Here is a 16,673-nt window from a genome sequence, read left to right as displayed (position 1 = left end):
TGATGGCCGTGTGCTAGAGAGCCTGTTGGAGAGGGAAGGGTGGTGTTCCTGTTCTGGGCAGGTGTAGGAAACAATGTGAAGCTTTATTGGAGAGAAGCCTACGTGAAGAAGAATAGATGATGGGAGAAAATGGAGGAGGATGGGAGTGGTTTGGGTGGAAGCCTGTAGGTGCTGGGAAGAGAAAACCACAAAGAGAATTGTGAGCTATGGGGAGCAATGCAGGCAAGAGGAAGGGAAGAAAGAGGAGGGACTTGCAGAAGAAGACAATATCTTGGAAGAAGTAGTATGTCCAAATATTCATTTAGCCAAGAAAGCTGCATGCCAAAATGTTGTAGTAAAATGCACGTGAAGATGAGATGTGACTGTCAGGGACAGGACCGAGGAAGAGAAACGGGCTTAGGAGACCTGTGTATAAAGGGGAGATGAACACAGGAGTACCCTGCAGGATCCGGGAGATTTGGCTAAAAGACAGGAGAACCCACTCTGTTTCTGTTGACTTTGGCTCCTCTTTGTTGATATTTTAATAAAACATAACGTGCCTTTGGCAAGTTAAAGCTAAATGCTAGATAAGTTTACGGGATTTTTTTGTTTTGCTTCATTTTATATAAAATCTTTCTTTGGAGCTATCTTAAAATCTCCCAAATGGCAGGAAATTGCCCTCAATATTTCAGAATCTTCCAGGAGAAGGACCCCAGACCCTCCATTCTTGTTTATTGCTTATACAATGCAGAGTCTTCCTGCCTGCTTAAACATAAATCAGGCTGGATGGCCTCGGGGCCCTGTCCCTAACTTACACTGCACATGGATCTTCAGTATCAGGAGGAAGGCCCTGCTTGGGGAACAAATGAAGAGGAAATCCCTTCCCAGGATCCATTCTCTTCCCAGAGATCATCCCCTTACCGCAGGGTGATGCAATGAGTCAGTCACAGTGATTCCATGACATACTTGACTTCCCCTCCCTTTATGACCTGCTTAAGTGCTTATCTCTTTACCCCCCTCACACTTCACCTTCTTTTACCTTTAAGTGAGCAGCAGCCAACACTGTAAGAGAATCCTTCTGCAGCTGTAGCCCATCCAGATATAAAAGAGGTTGGGTTATGTGTGCAATATGTTCTTTTTATTTGCAAGTTTGCATGAAGAACGTGTCTGGCAAGTTCTGAGCAGATGGATCAGAGCTATGGGTTTTTTACAAACTTTGGCAAGTACTCCATACCTTTCTTTGTATTTTGGCAGGAACTCTGCATCTCATATACTAGTCTCTGAAGATTCTGCCCTCAGTTTGAGCCTGATTCGGAGACCACTGCAAGTAATGGAAAGACTTCATTGATAAGCAGGGGGACTGTAAAGGCCTTTTAACTCCATAGCACTGAAGGCAGAGTCTGAATCACTCCCTGCACAAGTGGCTACAAGAAGAGCTTAAAAACTCACACTGAATTTTTTTAAAAAATACACAGCTGGTCTCTTGCACTTAGAAGGAGCTAGGATTTTGATAGCCAGTAGATTCCCAATTATCTGGCAAAAGGTACTATATGGAAGCTTTGCACTTTACACCATATGTTTTCACATATAATGAGTAAGAAACTGGAGAGGTTCGCAACAGAGTCAAGGATTTGCTTTTCCTGTGTCCAAGATAGGATCAAAGGCGTCAGATTTAACCAGGGAATGAGAAAGGATTGATAATTAGCATGGTCATTTTTTAAGTTTCAGAAAGAGCTGGCTGAAGTCCCTGAGGGCTGTTCGAGGAGACCTTTGAAATCTGGAGCCAGGCAGTGAGTGAATCTTTCAGTAGGGTGAATAGTATGTAAGAATTTGGAAACGACAAGCAGCTGCCTATGCAGACCTTGGGAATCTGGTCATTCCAGTGTAGAGAGTTAGGCTGGAGTTCCCTGCAGTTTCTTCTAGCTCAGAAAAGGTTATCCTAAATGGCAGTTTTCAGCCATGGTGTGCATAGCTGAACTTATCTCTGCTCTCATGTTAACCAGCATAAGCACATCATTTACTCCTGGATCTCATTGTTCGGGCTTATTTACTTTGAGCTTACAAGTACATGTCAGGTTATTTCCATTATTTTAAAAGGGCCATGAAGTTCCAATGGAAATCATGGATAATGACTGATAAGTAAGAGAAAGAGCAGTGAGCCTGCCAAGATGTTGTAATACAGAAGAACATCACACGAGTCTGAAATGACAGAGAAGGGAAGGGAAGGAAGGAAGTTATCAGGGGGCCAACAGCATCTGGAGGTAGGAGATCAGACAGTCCAGAATGAATGGAGAGGAAAGACAGATTAATAGCAGGTTTTCACTAGATAATGCCATATTTACTGCTATTCAGTGACTGCAGAGCCCACACTGTCTGACAGCAGTGCCCATTTCAAGTTCCAGGGCAATGCAGGAGACCGGATAGATATTTTTTAAGTGGCCATATGACTATGTTTGGAAAGTTCATCAACTTGTTTAAAGAAAATGTAAGTCACCAACAATATTTCCAAAGAGCTGGTGACCATAATTCTCAAACCCAGCTATCAAATGCTCTTCTTGTTGCTGAAGCTTGGCCTCTGATGGGTGCCCAGGGTTTTCTTGGCTGCAGCAGATGTATGTCATTGATGCATCAGCCTGTGTATCATCACTGCTGAACCACATTCAGGGTTTTTTTTTTTTGTTTGCTTGCTGAGGAGGTGGTGAATTTATTAGCCAAAACTATTCCACTGTAAATTATACTTAATTGTAATTTTCCTATTCTTCTGCATCTGATTGTGGTGGCAGTAGAAGACTAGAAGTAGTTATTGGCCAGAACACCAAATCTGAAATGAACTAAGCAAGTTGCTGTTCTGGAGCTGTAGTTATTTGAAAGAACCAGTGTATCTTCATGTCAAATTTTTTCCTTTTAGCCCTGTAATGAGTCATGAAGACAGGCTGTTCTGGCGTCTGGTGTCAGTGGTTATTGTCTAGAATACATACACTAATGTGTTGATTCAGTTATCCCCTGCTTTAGCTGCCTAAATATATGAGTGGGGGAGTAGGTGAAGGAAACTTTGAGCAAAATAATTATGTTTCTTTTAACAGAGTCTTGGGGTTAGGAGTTTTCTTGGTTTTGTTTTTGAACCAGTTCAGTTACACTGACGCTGAGTGCTGCTGCTTTGTTCATGTCAACTTCTGATATGCCCCATTCCTTAAAGAAGTCATGTTTCTGCTAATTCTGCAAACATTCTGCTTTGTTTGTTATCATGAATTATGTAGTGTTCTCAGTGTACTTTACAGTTTATAAAATACAGTCTAAGATAATCCTTATCCTTATTTTTATACTCAGAACTGTGTGATAGTTTCTTGAGGGTATAAACATGTGTGCCTATAAATAAACAGTTTCATCCTCCAGTATTTTAATGAAGATTTCAGCTACTTGATACTTAAATTTTTTAAAAAGATATCTGTTAATGCTTTCCAGTTAGTCTGAAAAATAAGCATAGCAAGTGACAGAAGTAATTTAGAAATCAGTATTTTCTGGAAACTCCTCATTCTTCTGAAACCAGTTTGTGACAAAACTAAAATTTTTCACTGCTGAATGCCCTGGTCATGGTGATTTGGGATATGCTTTCAAGATAACATCATGGGTCAGCCTCCTCTAATGGATGAAGAGGAGCAGAGACAAGTCCCTGCCAGCCAAGCAGAGGTTCTCCCCCAGAAGACTGAGCAGAATGAAGAGTAGATTTCAACAGGATTTGTAAAATACCAGAAATCTGGCAGGCCTGATGAGGGTGGCATGTGAGTGCTGTCATCACCAAGATCCCCAGCTGGGCTTCCTAAACATACGGAGCTGTACAAACAAGAGCAATGCTTTGTTTGCATCTGGCTTCTTCATGAGCCATTTCCTGCAATTAACTGCATTATTCATTTGTTCATGTGTTTGTTTCACCTTGATCTGCTGGCAGTAACTGCATGTATGTGATATCTAGAGACCCTAGAGTATGGGTATTTGTAAGATATTTTTTTCCCCAGGTGTTTTCAAGAAGCCTCAGAATTGAAAAAAGGTATATGAAGGGTAGGTTAGGAGTAAGCATAGAAAATGGTAGGTAGAAGGCAATGTGCAAGACACTTGGTCAAGAGAAGATTAACAAGATTTTTGGTTGTTTGTCTTCCTGTGGAAGGGAGGAATCAGGTACAAAAACAGGGTAGAAAAAACCTGAAATTGTTCCTAGAATTTAGAGCATTGCTACTGAATGAAAATGACTCTGCATACTGGTCTAGAAGTTTGGTGGATCACCTTTTGGTAGCACTTCTCCCTGTTCAGCTCATCCCGATGGCATGTGGTCATTTGCATTTGTTCCCTGTGTAATCGCTTGCTGTAATGGCAGCGCTACGTGATCATTCTGAGGGAAGCAAGACCAAGTAAGCAGCTATCCCTGGGCAGGCATCCCCACATCCAGAAGCTGGGTTTGTTGGCTTTGAGCTCTCTCTGAGGCTCACGTGAAGGTGTGCATGCTCACACCCGCACGAGCGCAGCCGTCGTGCATCAGCAGCTGCTTGTGCGTGCAGGTGTTGGGATGTGTCGCTCCTCGGTGAGCGAGGTGGGGCTGCCTGGGTGGAAACTCTGTCTCCTGCTCATGCAAATGATGGGATGTGTGTCTCTGCATGCAGTGGGTGATGCACAGGATTCCCCCACCGGAAAACCCTAGCCTTCCACGTCATGGCCTGTAGTCAGACCAAACTCCTTCTACCACTTTATGAGGGAGTGTTTGGGTAAGCTGCCAGAAGGACATAAGAAAGGATTAAAGGGGAAGTTTAACTCAGTTGACTTTCTCTTCTGTGGATTTTCTTTCCCCCCCCTTGCCTTCTGTTAATATTTTTAGTGCACTGAAAACTTTTGCACAAAGGCTTTCATTTAGCTCCTGCAGGTACAAGCTGTGCAGCAGCAGTTCTGATAGCAGTGTTTGATGTGGTTGTGATGGGCCAAGCATGAAGGTGAGGTGGTGTTTATAGGTAAGGGAAGGCAATGTTTATAGGTGAAGGTAGTATCTCTTCTAAGACAAATCAGTGTGGTTGGAAGAAGTAGACAAGCTTTCAAACACAAAAGCTGCAAGGCACAGAAAAGGCTTTTATTCTTTTTTGAAACTAAATTAGTTGATCTAGTAGGAAGAAAGGATTGGAAACACTGAAAGAGAAGCTTTGCACTGAGGATACAGGCTTGAGGGTGTATTGGAAGTAAAAGGTTTGTTGCTGATGGGAAAGGTTAAAACCAGAAATGTAGGGCAAAGTAAAAAGAAGCGAACCAAAGGGGGGAAATGGCAGAGAGAACCTAAAATGCTTATTTCATGTAGTAATTTCTGGAAGACTCATTTGAAGAATATATTGTAGCTGTAAAAATTTCTGAGAGATTCCTACAAAAAGGCCCCTTTGTTTACCACTGTATAGAGTGCAATTGCTTCAGTGTGGATGGAAATAGAATGCAGTGTAGGAAAAAAATCAGATTATTTTGTGGAAGAAAATGGACTCTGAGGATCCAGCCTAAGATTTTCTCTTCCATTAGCTTTCCACACTTGCAGCAATGTAATAAAAAAAGAAGGAAATATGGAAATGGTGAGGCTAGAAGATCATTCTTGCTTACAAGTACTCAGGTTGTTGAGGTCTTTCATCACCCTCACACTATTAAGATACTTAACCCAAGAGAAGGAGATTGAAGTTAAGTTCACTAAATGTGATGCTCATCTCACTTAACAACCTTTTGCTTAAGAACTGCCAGTGCCTGTTTAACCCGGGGTGTCAATTGTGGAAATTATCTCATACTTAGTTTGTGACTTTTTACCTCATTATTCATAATTTTCTTCCTGAGCATGCTGCATAAACAACATGGACAGAAACTTTACTTTCAGATATTGTAGGTACCATAGGATGGATGATATCTAGCTCTTTGAATCCACAGCATCCATCCTGTCCCACAGTGCCATACAGTTCTGAAACCTGCCCACACTTTTCTTGTCGTTCAGCTCAACAGTGAGGATGGATTTTCCTTGTACCATTGGATATGTGCAGTGATGATTTCTTGTACTTTTACAAATGCCTTTCATTCCAGGTACACACTGCCAGCCCTTGACTTTGTCTTTTGGTAGCAAATGGGATAAAGACTGGGATAAATACATGTTATTTTTGATACCAAGGCGGTGCTGTGAGTTCAGAATATGTCTAAGACCAATTATAGTTAACATCAGGAGATTGCTTTTGGCACATGACTTACTTTTAGTCCTTACATCACTGCCAAAACTGAGGTATGCAGTTTCTGGAGTCTTTGGAAAGATATGACTGTGCAGAAAGGAAGAGAAATGAGCCAAGTTCTTGTGTCCCATTTGCCTCACACGTCCCCCCCCTGCCCCCCCCCAGCCCCAACACATCTTTGCAGAATGACAGCTGCATTACATCCTCAGAAACACTTGACCTGATAAAGACCAAAGGGAAGGCGAAGTTATATTTGTACTTCTCTGGGACTTTCCCAGCATTGATTACTGATTCTCTCATCCCTCTGGCACTTGTGAGCAATGGTAGTCCCCTTGCTGCTGCCAGACTCTCTGTAAACAGTTGTTCAGACACTTTGTTTGAAGGTTACCTCATAAAAAGGAGTCCCAATGTTCACTGTTTGAGTGCCCTTAGTTTCTACTGGGGAACTCAGCATGGCCTACTAGGGGCCCTTAGTAATCTTCTGGACTTGAACCAACATCTTCTCACAGCTTTTTGCTAAATGTGTTGATCAGAAAGAAGACAAAGAGCTTGTCATGTTGCTGTTCTTTTCATAAGACAAATATTACTGTAGGAGTCATGGTGTTGGCCTTTGAGAGATCCAGAATTGCCTTGCAATAAATAGGGAGAATCTACATGCTGACTCCACATGCTGGACAGAATCTGAGCTTTCCAAGCCTGTTTAATTACAAAAAGCCTGATTTTATCACGATGACATAGTTTCACACCTCTTTTGAAATATTTTTCTTTACATGTATTATGCATTTTCATGATTTTATTACAGCAGTGCTTGCTAGATGTCAGGTTGTTCTGGGCTGAGAAAATAGGAGGAAACAATGAGATGTTGTCAGTTACTCATTTGGAGATGGACTTGGATGCTTAAAGAAAGGAAAAACCCAAAACAATATATGAAGTTGCACAGCTGGCATGCCAGAAGTTACAAAGTGATGTTATTGTGTGGTATCTTGATTGGAGTTGACTTAATGTTGCATGGCATTCCAGCTCCCTGCATCACAAAACTATCAACAGAGTAATAACCAGAAAACCAGACACCTGTTAACAGCCAAAAGTCCCAATTATTTCTTGTCCTAGAGTTAGGCTAAATAATAGCAGGCTGTGCTTGTATGTGGGAAGGCACTCACTGAATTGTTTTCCTGGGAGGAAGACTGTGGGCACTTGAAATTCTAGTCATGCAGGGCCTGGCTTTCTTTTCTACAGGTATTTTTTATTGCTTGGTCAGTAGAAGCTTTGCTGAAGCGTTCAACACAAATACAGCTGGCATCAAAGTTTGGATGGAAGCAGCCTCACCTGTTGCACAAATATGTGTGTGGCCATCAGTTTAATGTGTGATTAGTACCTGTAGTCAGAGGGGAGGCTGGAAGCAGGAATAAGGCGATACCATACCAGGTTAGTTATAGGGGAGCAGTGTGGTATCTTCCGTGTACACACTACACTGTACAGCCTGGACTTTGGCATCTTATGCTCTAGCCAGTGTAAGTATTACTGAGGAAGGTCAAATAGCTGCTTCTGATGATTACTGTGATGTCTTGACCCCTTGTATTACAGGATAAGTTTTCAGGGCAGTTCTTTTTGTGTGGTTTCTCTCATGAAGGAATATGTGACGGTGTGTTTTGATTCGGAGCACAAGCTGATTTCATTAGGGTGTTTGTATATTGTTCTTCTCCTTGCACACCTTAAGAAGATTCTTTCTGAAAATGTGCCTGAATGTTCATCTGCTGCACGGAGGTTTCAGCTGTAATAGTTTTTTGAGCTATTTTGTAATGTTAGTGGTCCACTTTAAAAGCAACCAGGTAAATATTAACCCGTAGGCAATCTTATTTGTTGTTTCTTGCAGGTTTTAAAATCTAAAGAATTATCATCACCAGGACAGCGCTATATTGACAGCAAAGTAGTTAAAACAAGAGCTGAAGGAGAATGGTTGTCTTTTGATGTCACTGAGGCTGTACACGAGTGGCTCCATCACAGAGGTGACAAAAAGTGCTCTTTGCCTTCCCTCCTGCCCCACCTGCTCCTCCATTAACTCAGGAGTATTTCAGAGTCATTCCACGTGTAAAAACCAACTCCGCTCACTTTTATGTTTTGCAGACAGGAATCTTGGATTTAAGATAAGCTTACATTGTCCGTGCTGTACCTTCGTGCCTTCCAATAATTATATCATCCCAAATAAAAGTGAGGAGCTTGAAGCAAGATTTGCAGGTAATGATAGAAAAAAACCCCAACTTTTAAAAATGTTGTGGCACCCACTAATTGAGGAAGGAAACAAAATCTGTTTCTGCCTCCTAAAAGGCGTTCAGCTGATGAAAACTTGCTCATTTGAGAATCATGATTCTCAGCTGGTAGGAAATGGTACTAGAGACACAAGGGTAGAACTATATCACCTGAACAATTCTATGATCAGATGTCATGAATAAGCTGTCTCATTCCACGCATGCAGCTTCGATTCTTTAAGAGTCAGTGTTACAGTTTGCAGCATGCACACAGGATATACATACAGTTTTGGATTTAGTGAAGACTATTGCACAGTTTGCCGTCCACTACTGGATAGTAGTGAGACAATAGCTCAATAGTTTCAAAATAAACCCTTTGACTGTTCTCCATCATAGTACTGTAATGAGTCAGACTTAGTAGAAAAGATTGGAATGAGTGGGCATTAAAAACTAAAAAACCGTGTAGTGAGGGTTATGGATATATGTGCTCTTTATGGACAGCAGGCAAGGTGATACGGAGTAAATATATCAAGGTCATATAAGTTCTGTTGTGTTTTTAAGTCATTAAACTTCCAGTTTCACAAAGGGAAATTATATTTAATTGACTGTACTATAGTTACCATCCACCAGTACATATGAATCTATAACTACATTAGAACCAATTTTAACCTAAATTCTGTTAACAAAGTTCTCATTTATTAAAGTGTATCATGATTTGGTTCACTTGTGGTCCAAGTATTTGGCTATATTCCTTGTCAAGTATTAAGTTTTTCTAACCATTGTTTCACTGCTTTGGAATTTTTTCCTGTAAGTAAATACATGTACTGTACATATGATTAAAGCCATTGTGTGCATTTAAAAAAACCTGTTTAGTATGATGTTTGATCACTGTAATTGCATATGTTAAAAAAAGAATAGTATATCTTTTACTGTTTAGATAGTTGTATCGGGTTGGGGAGGGTGATTTTCTAAAGGGTCCTTACAAAAGGCATAACACGACTCCTATAAAAGGCCAGTGTCTTGAGTCTCTTGCCTGTGCTATTGCCAAGATAAGAAGCTAGTAAGGCAGTTAGTGTTCAAAGAGAATACAAAATGTGAGGCCATGGATTGACATTTCAAGAAGAAATACTATGATCAGTGTCTTTGCCATGCCCATATAAAGGAAGAGGCTAGAATAACTGATCTTCTGGGGAAAATTAGGAGATTTAAATAAACTGGTAACAAAAGACAGAGAATTTACAAGTGTTAGAAAAGAGTGACTGTGATGGAGAAAACGAATGGGATAGAAATAAGAGTGGGAGATGAAGGTGAAGTATCCAGAGAAGCTTTAAGTGTGTTAAGAGGTTTTAAACTGTAGGTAGCTGTTAAAAGTTGGGAAAACTGCTCTAACTGAAGCAGCAAAAGAATCACTACTAAGGGCATTGGAAACTAAGCAGTGCAGATGCAGTGACTGAAATTACCTTTTCTGTTACTAATTTAAACGTTTCTAGTGAATGTGCTGAAATGCCATTAAACAGCTGTGAATGTGGGAGGGCTGATAGAATAGATAACATGAGAACTGTGAATGTCTAAGCATGTTGGGTTGAAATTTGCCCCCACTTCCCCAGTAAACATGCCCAGCTGACACCATCATGGCCCAGTTTCTGAGAGATTTTTTTTAAGAGATGGTTTATTTAATTTGTGAAGAAAAAGCAACACAATGTTTATCACCAAAATGTATTTTTTGAAGGTATTGATGACTACACATATTCCAGTGGTGATGTGAAAGCTTTAAAGTCCAATAGGAAAAAATACAGTGGGAAGACCCCACATCTTCTGCTAATGTTGTTACCCTCCTACAGACTTGAGTCGCAACAGCCCAGTCGGCGGAAGAAGCGTGCTCTAGATGCTGCCTATTGTTTTAGGTAACTATGCCTCCACATCCAATACTCTTACACAGTCCTGCCAGCCTGAGAGGTGTCATGCAGTTGTTTATCATGTTTTTTTACAGTTGGCATTTATACAGAACGCAGACCCTCATTCTCAGACCCAGGGGGTCTGTGTGCAGCAAGTCTCTGCCTGGCGGTCTCCAATCCCACAGAGACAGGGACAGATTGCTGTGACCTTCGACAGCAGAAGCTCAGTTCCATCTGGGATGATTCCCAGATGCATTAGCCCCATAGTTAGAGCCAAATTAACACCTTCACTTTGCTCACCTACTCAGAGTCTCCTCTGTAGGACCTGGTGAAAAACACTTGACTAATCCTCCAGGGAAGCCATTAGCTTTGTATGAGCAAGTGCTGCCATGTCTAAGCATCCAGTTTCAGTTACAGCACAAGCTACAATTTATTGGATTTAGTTGAGAACTTTTGTGACTCAGACTTGTCTGCCTGTAAAGGATCATTCAGGGAGCAAGCAACTGGATTATCTTTATTCCCTGTGTTGTCTTTGTTATGACCGATGTGTTTGCATTTTATTTGCCAGGAATGTGCAGGATAATTGCTGTCTGCGTCCACTTTATATTGACTTCAAGAGGGATCTTGGCTGGAAATGGATTCATGAACCTAAAGGATACCATGCTAATTTCTGTGCAGGAGCCTGCCCCTATTTATGGAGCTCAGATACTCAGCACAGCAGAGTAAGTAATGGATTCACTCATTTTCAGCAACTGCAGGTTGAGCTATGTTTCTGGGACTGATATCAGCACCAATGCCCAAAGTCAGTCTCAAACTCTTAAGGATGAAATGTGGGCCTATAGAGGAAGTCACACATGGCCTCAAGCTAGTATTGAAGCAGGAGAAATGTACTGACCCCAGAGATTTCCTTTTTTTGTGTGTGTGTTCGTTGATATGAACACATGGTTGGATTGAATTCTTTTTGTGAGCATGTAGCTTTTGGAAGTGGCCTGGAAAAGGCTTTCATTGTAGAGCATGAGTGGAAGATGGCACAATGAGTTTGGTCAGCAAAGGCACTGGGGGAGGCACTTTCAGAGTAACAAAAGGGCTGTGTGGTACCACCTGATCATCACCTACTTTTATGACCTGCCATTTCAAGGTTAGCACCTGCCAGGCTGAACTTCATGGAAATATACTGATAGATGTCTTTTTTTTTACTTCAAAAGATACATTCTTTCTTATACTTTGAAAATTTATATGTGAAGGAGGGACTTTTGTGTCTGGGATGTTGAAGAACCAAATCATAGTTGTCTGAGATGGGAATTCTTATTTTAGGGATTAGATGTGGTATTTTAGCCAACTGCCTTAGGATGAGTAGTATTCTGCTGTGAAGTGCTAATTTCCTCTCAACTATCAATAAGGATGTCTAGACAGTAAATGCAAGAGACAGACATTTGCATCATAGTTGTCATAAAGTAAGAATTTCACCCTCAGGTCCATATTAAGAATGATGTCTCCCCTTTTTCAAGCCTCCCTTAAAATACCAGATCAATGTCAGCCAGCAGGGAAAACTCTTCTGTGTCCAAGGGGCAGCTTGAGTTCCTTTTGGTTGGTGAAACCATGATACCATGTTCTTCCTGAGCTTACAGACCCCCTTGTAGCTGTCACTGGCTGTGGCATTGTACTGTTAGCAATGTCAGCAGGCAGAGGCATAAATAAGGTGAGTATGTTTCTGTGCTGGTGTGGAGTAACAGTGTACATGTTTTGGAACAGCACTTGTTTTTAAAGCAAAGAGGAAGAGTAACTGTCATGGTCACAAATATGTGGTTTGGATAAATGCCCAAGGAGCCAGAAGTTGCCTAATAAAGTAGTTAGTGTTGCTGTCCTGAACAGATCTTCTGTCTCTCTAAGCTGCAAATGTTGTGTGGAAGTTCTAGGAAAAGGTCACTTGGTGTTTGGCTAAGGCATTAATGGCATCCGCAGGAGCACCTATGCATCATCAGTGGCTAACCCTACATACTTCCCTTGCAGAGAACCATGCATAGGAATCCAAGGTGACATTGGTGATAACTTCTCTGTGGCTGGTTCTCAACAGGAGTACCTGCACCTTGAGTCCTGGTGCTTGCAGGGTGGCATTAATGGACTTAATTAACATAGCCAGAGGGTAGCAGAAGGGGAGTGCCTATGATCTGAAGAGGTCCCTTTTCTCTTTGGTCCCTTGTAAACCCAAAATCCTGTAAACAGGAAATGGCAACCTGAAGAAACAGATAAAAACCTTTCCATTTCCTCTGTACTCATAAATAAAATGTGCCTGTTGATTCAAATGGCAACAGTTTAGAGGCAGATTCCAGGTATGTACCAGCTTTGAGGTTTAAGACTGTATAGACAAAACCTTAGGAAATTCAGGCATATTGTGAATGCCAGACTGAAGAGGAAAAGCATAAGAAAACCCTAAAATCCAGGAATCTTCATACTGCTTTCAATGGGCATTCTCTCAGGTGCTGTGGGCAGAAGTGATGCAGAAAGCAGTTTGCTTGTTAGAGGTAGCTGCCTTAATCTGTCTATTTTTGTTTCTCCTCCTAGGTACTCAGCTTGTATAACACCATAAATCCAGAAGCTTCTGCCTCTCCATGCTGTGTGTCCCAGGATTTGGAACCCCTCACCATCCTCTATTACATTGGAAAAACACCCAAAATCGAACAGCTGTCCAACATGATTGTAAAGTCTTGCAAGTGCAGCTAGAGGATATCCCTGAAACAGCATGACATGTGTTTATTAAAAAAAACAAAAATAACCACGGAAAAAAAGAAAGAGAGAGCGAGAAGGAAAGAAAGAAAAAGAAAAATAAAAACCCAGGTTCATCAGTGTTAAAAGAAAAAAAAAGAAGAAAAAAAAAAAAGCGGTACTAGTCTGAACTGTTTGAAAGTTTGTTTTGTTTTTTCTTTTTAAACTGGCATCTGAAGCAAAACATTGAAGGCTTTTTCCTACATTTCACCTACACATAGTGTGAGATAGACAAGAAGCAAAGTTAAAGAAAAAAGAAACCTTTTAAAAAATAAACACTGGAAGAAATTTGTTAGTGTTACTATGTGAAAGGAAAAAAACAGGAAAATCCCATGAAGTGGAGTTGCTGTATGTGTCCCATGCCTTACTTGATCTCTCTGTATTGTTACGCAGTAAGCATCCTACCCATTCCTCTTAGCTGTAGAGTTAACAGTGCGTTATTTATTTGTGTGTAAAAACTATCAAATGAACATTTCTGTATCGCCATTGGAAAAATGAAAACCAGCCAATGTGGACAAAGTGGAGACCAAATAAGCTGCCAGAAATACATATAAAGCCTAAAGGAACACAAGCTCAAAAGAATCAGAAAAGTAATGGTTAGTTTAGTTTGATTAAAATAGAAATCAGTTATTACATTATTGACAAACTCTGCCTTTAAAATACCTTATTTTTCATGCCAGCTGCCTAGAGAGACTTCTTGTAAGGTCTCAAACCCTTGTTTTAAATACTGAATAATTTACTAATAAAGGACACTCTGTTTCAGTCTCAAAGACAAGTCTATAAGATTTTTTTTTTTTTTTTTACTGTAAATGATTTAAAATTTCAGTTTAGTAAACCAGTGAAATATTTAACATGTACTGGTCTAATCTTCAGACCTTAATATGTTGCTGTATAGCTATGCTATGGGATTTTTTTGTTCTTTTGGTATATGTAACCATACCTAGAGCATTACAATAGGTGGGTAGTAGAAGCCAGCTTAATTGGAAACATATCTGTAGATCTCTATTTGTAAACTATTAAAAAATTACGTACTTTATGTGTAATGTGTAAATTTTCACCATATTTTTGTACTCTGTAATACTGTCAGCTCTCATGACTTTGAATTTGAATTTGGGGCTCTTTTTGATCACTCAGAATCATGTGTTTCCCTCTAGCTGGCCAGTATGAGTAGAGTCCCTATATTTTGACTTGCACTACAAATACATGTTTTATAATAATTGCTATACATGTGCTTTGTATATTGTTCATCATTATGACATAAGCTACCTGACTCCATTTGTTTTTCTGTTTTATAAAAAGGGATGGATTAAAGCAATCTCTCCCCCCCCCCCCCCTCCCCTGTCCCCTCCTTCTCCAGTTGTCCCCGTTTATAACACTTGGATCGCGATGCGGTTCGGATTTCTGGGCCTTCCGATTTTCCTTTTGGCTGTAGACATTCAAACAGATGGGCAGGGAGCAAGGTGTTGAGTGAAGAGATGTCCCAGCCTGGCTGAGGCAAGGGAAACCCTTGAAGAGAATGGCATTCACCACTGTGCAGGAGGCTATAGGGAGCGGCTGCCGCGTCGTGCCCCGCGCGGGGCAGGAGCGGGATCGGAGCGCACTGGGATGCGTCGGCCTGGCACGCGGGAACCCGGTCCTGCAGCTCCTCTGTGGGGCTGCTCCTGCTCCTGCTGCAGCTAACAGAGGTTTGCCTTTGACTTCTGCAGTGGCACAGCAGGCCCCTTTAGGCTGTTGGGGTGTGTGTAAGGATTGGCAGGATCAGACCCTTGAGTTTTTGCAAGTTTAACAATTCTTTTCTCAATTGAGTTCGTGTTAAAGCTTCTTTTAAAAAAAACAAAAAAGGAACATGGGGATCCTAGGGTTTTGTTGTTGTTGTTATACGTTTTCATATTATAGAGGGAGTAAAAAGAAAAAAGTCACATCACATACTTCATTTAAAAAAAAGCCCCAACCTAAATTAAAAAACAAGCATGAAGAAGCAACAATCATTCCTTTTCACATGATGAATGCTTCTGCAGAGCAAAGCTGGAAACCTGCAATACAAGCATTCTGCTTGGATGAGAAGGACATTTTCTGCCATTGTCCTGAGCGGCGTTGGGAGAACACTCCTGAGCTTGGTGTTGTCAGCTCCAGTTTTAAGAAGTGCAGTTTCTTTGGCTTCAGCAGAACACTGACACAAAACTGAGGTGCCGTGGTGGCTTGCACCTGCAGCTTCTCAGGGCTTCTGTGGAGCCTGTGCTTACTGCCTCGATGGGAACATAGCCCTAGAGATGATCTAATCCCACCCACTAGCTCAGCTCAGAGGAGGAGGTATGTTAGACTTCTGATTTATTTAGTGAGCTGAGGGGAACAGGTGAAAAATCTGTCCTGCTAACACTTGCTTGAGCCAGACTTAACTCCAGTGAGAAGATGCACTGAACTCAGCGAAACTCCTCAGGGTAATACATACTCTGGATTTTGCTGTATAATGACAGCGAAATTAGTTTTATCAGGCTCAGTATGAGAGCTGTATTTTTGTTGGACGGGAGAGAAGACAAGGGTGAGCACATTTTACAAAACTTAAAAATGTTTTTGCAGTTCTCTGATATAGGAATGCAGCTCAAAACCAGTTTTGAAAAAGTGGAATAGGAGATAGCATAGTTGTCCAACTATACTCACTGTGCCCTGGATGCAGCTGAAAATTTGGACTTGGATTTGGAGTTTTTCTCTAAGCATAAAACGCTACTTCTGTAAGTCATGCCCCAAGACTGATTTTTTTTGGTAAATTTCTAGTGTTCCTCAAAATGCACTGATAATATTTTAAATTCTCTATTATAGTGCTCCTACAATTTTTTTTTCTTGTTCATTAGGCATGTATTTCCCTTCAACTACCAAGGGTGTTAGGTCAGATCCTACAATATGCAGAACTCATGGGTGAAATTCCCCTCTACAGAGTGGGGTAATGTGAGTCCTAAGCACCGCTCAGGTCTGATGTAAAAACCCCTCAAATGATTTTTAGATGGGTCTGCAACAGGTCAAGTGCTTTGTGCTATGGGGCCTTATTTTGGCGAGGTGATTGCCACTGTCTGAGCAAAGTACCTGAGAACTGATGGGAAATGTTCAGCATCTTGAAAGATCAGACCCAAGGGGCTGACTGGGGCTGAGGGGGAATCACAGCACTTAGCTGGGTGGGGTAGGACAGCACTTCTTGTGTGTTTAGCATTAATACAACTGTATGGTTGGCATGGTTTAAAGGAGAAAAAAAAAGGAACTTAAAGGACAGCTGTGTTGTACTTTGGTGATTGATTACTCTGTATTTTAACACATTGTATGTCTGTTTTTGTGGTGCTCTAGTGGTAAATAAATTATTTCAATTATATGCTGGTGTTGCTTTCATATGGCAGTGTTCTTCTGGCACAGGCAATTCCTCAGTTCTGGAATGTTAAAGTCTTTGCAGTTCAATCCCTGCAAAGCCTGATTTGGTGTGGGATTTTGGCATGTGTGACCTTGATGTGGTCCAGCACAGGCTGAGGTGAAGAACATCCATCCAGGGTGAGGGTGGATCACATCTGCTGTGGGAATTGCTC

General features: G+C 41.2%; 1 protein-coding gene across 2 annotated transcripts in view; it reads left to right on the top strand.

Annotated features, from left to right (window-relative positions):
* Positions 1-16,465, top strand: part of TGFB2 (transforming growth factor beta 2) — a 61,095-nt gene extending 44,630 nt beyond the window's left edge. The window contains exons 3-7 of one of the 2 annotated variants that reach the window (XM_069009513.1): positions 8,077-8,209; positions 8,328-8,438; positions 10,179-10,353; positions 10,913-11,066; positions 12,907-16,465. In XM_069009513.1, coding sequence (XP_068865614.1) covers positions 8,077-8,209; positions 8,328-8,438; positions 10,179-10,353; positions 10,913-11,066; positions 12,907-13,065 — 732 coding nt within the window. In that variant the 3' untranslated portion in view covers positions 13,066-16,465. Of the gene's footprint in view, positions 1-8,076; positions 8,210-8,327; positions 8,439-10,178; positions 10,354-10,912; positions 11,067-12,906 lie in introns of those variants that run through there. The other variant, XM_069009514.1, reaches the window with a different exon arrangement.
* The last annotated feature ends 208 nt before the right edge of the window (positions 16,466-16,673 follow it).

The sequence above is a fragment of the Aphelocoma coerulescens genome, chromosome 3 (assembly GCF_041296385.1).
Source record: "Aphelocoma coerulescens isolate FSJ_1873_10779 chromosome 3, UR_Acoe_1.0, whole genome shotgun sequence".
Lineage (NCBI taxonomy): Eukaryota > Metazoa > Chordata > Aves > Passeriformes > Corvidae > Aphelocoma > Aphelocoma coerulescens.
The sequence above is the reverse complement of the archived record's forward strand: the minus strand, read 5'-3'. Positions and strand labels throughout refer to the sequence as shown.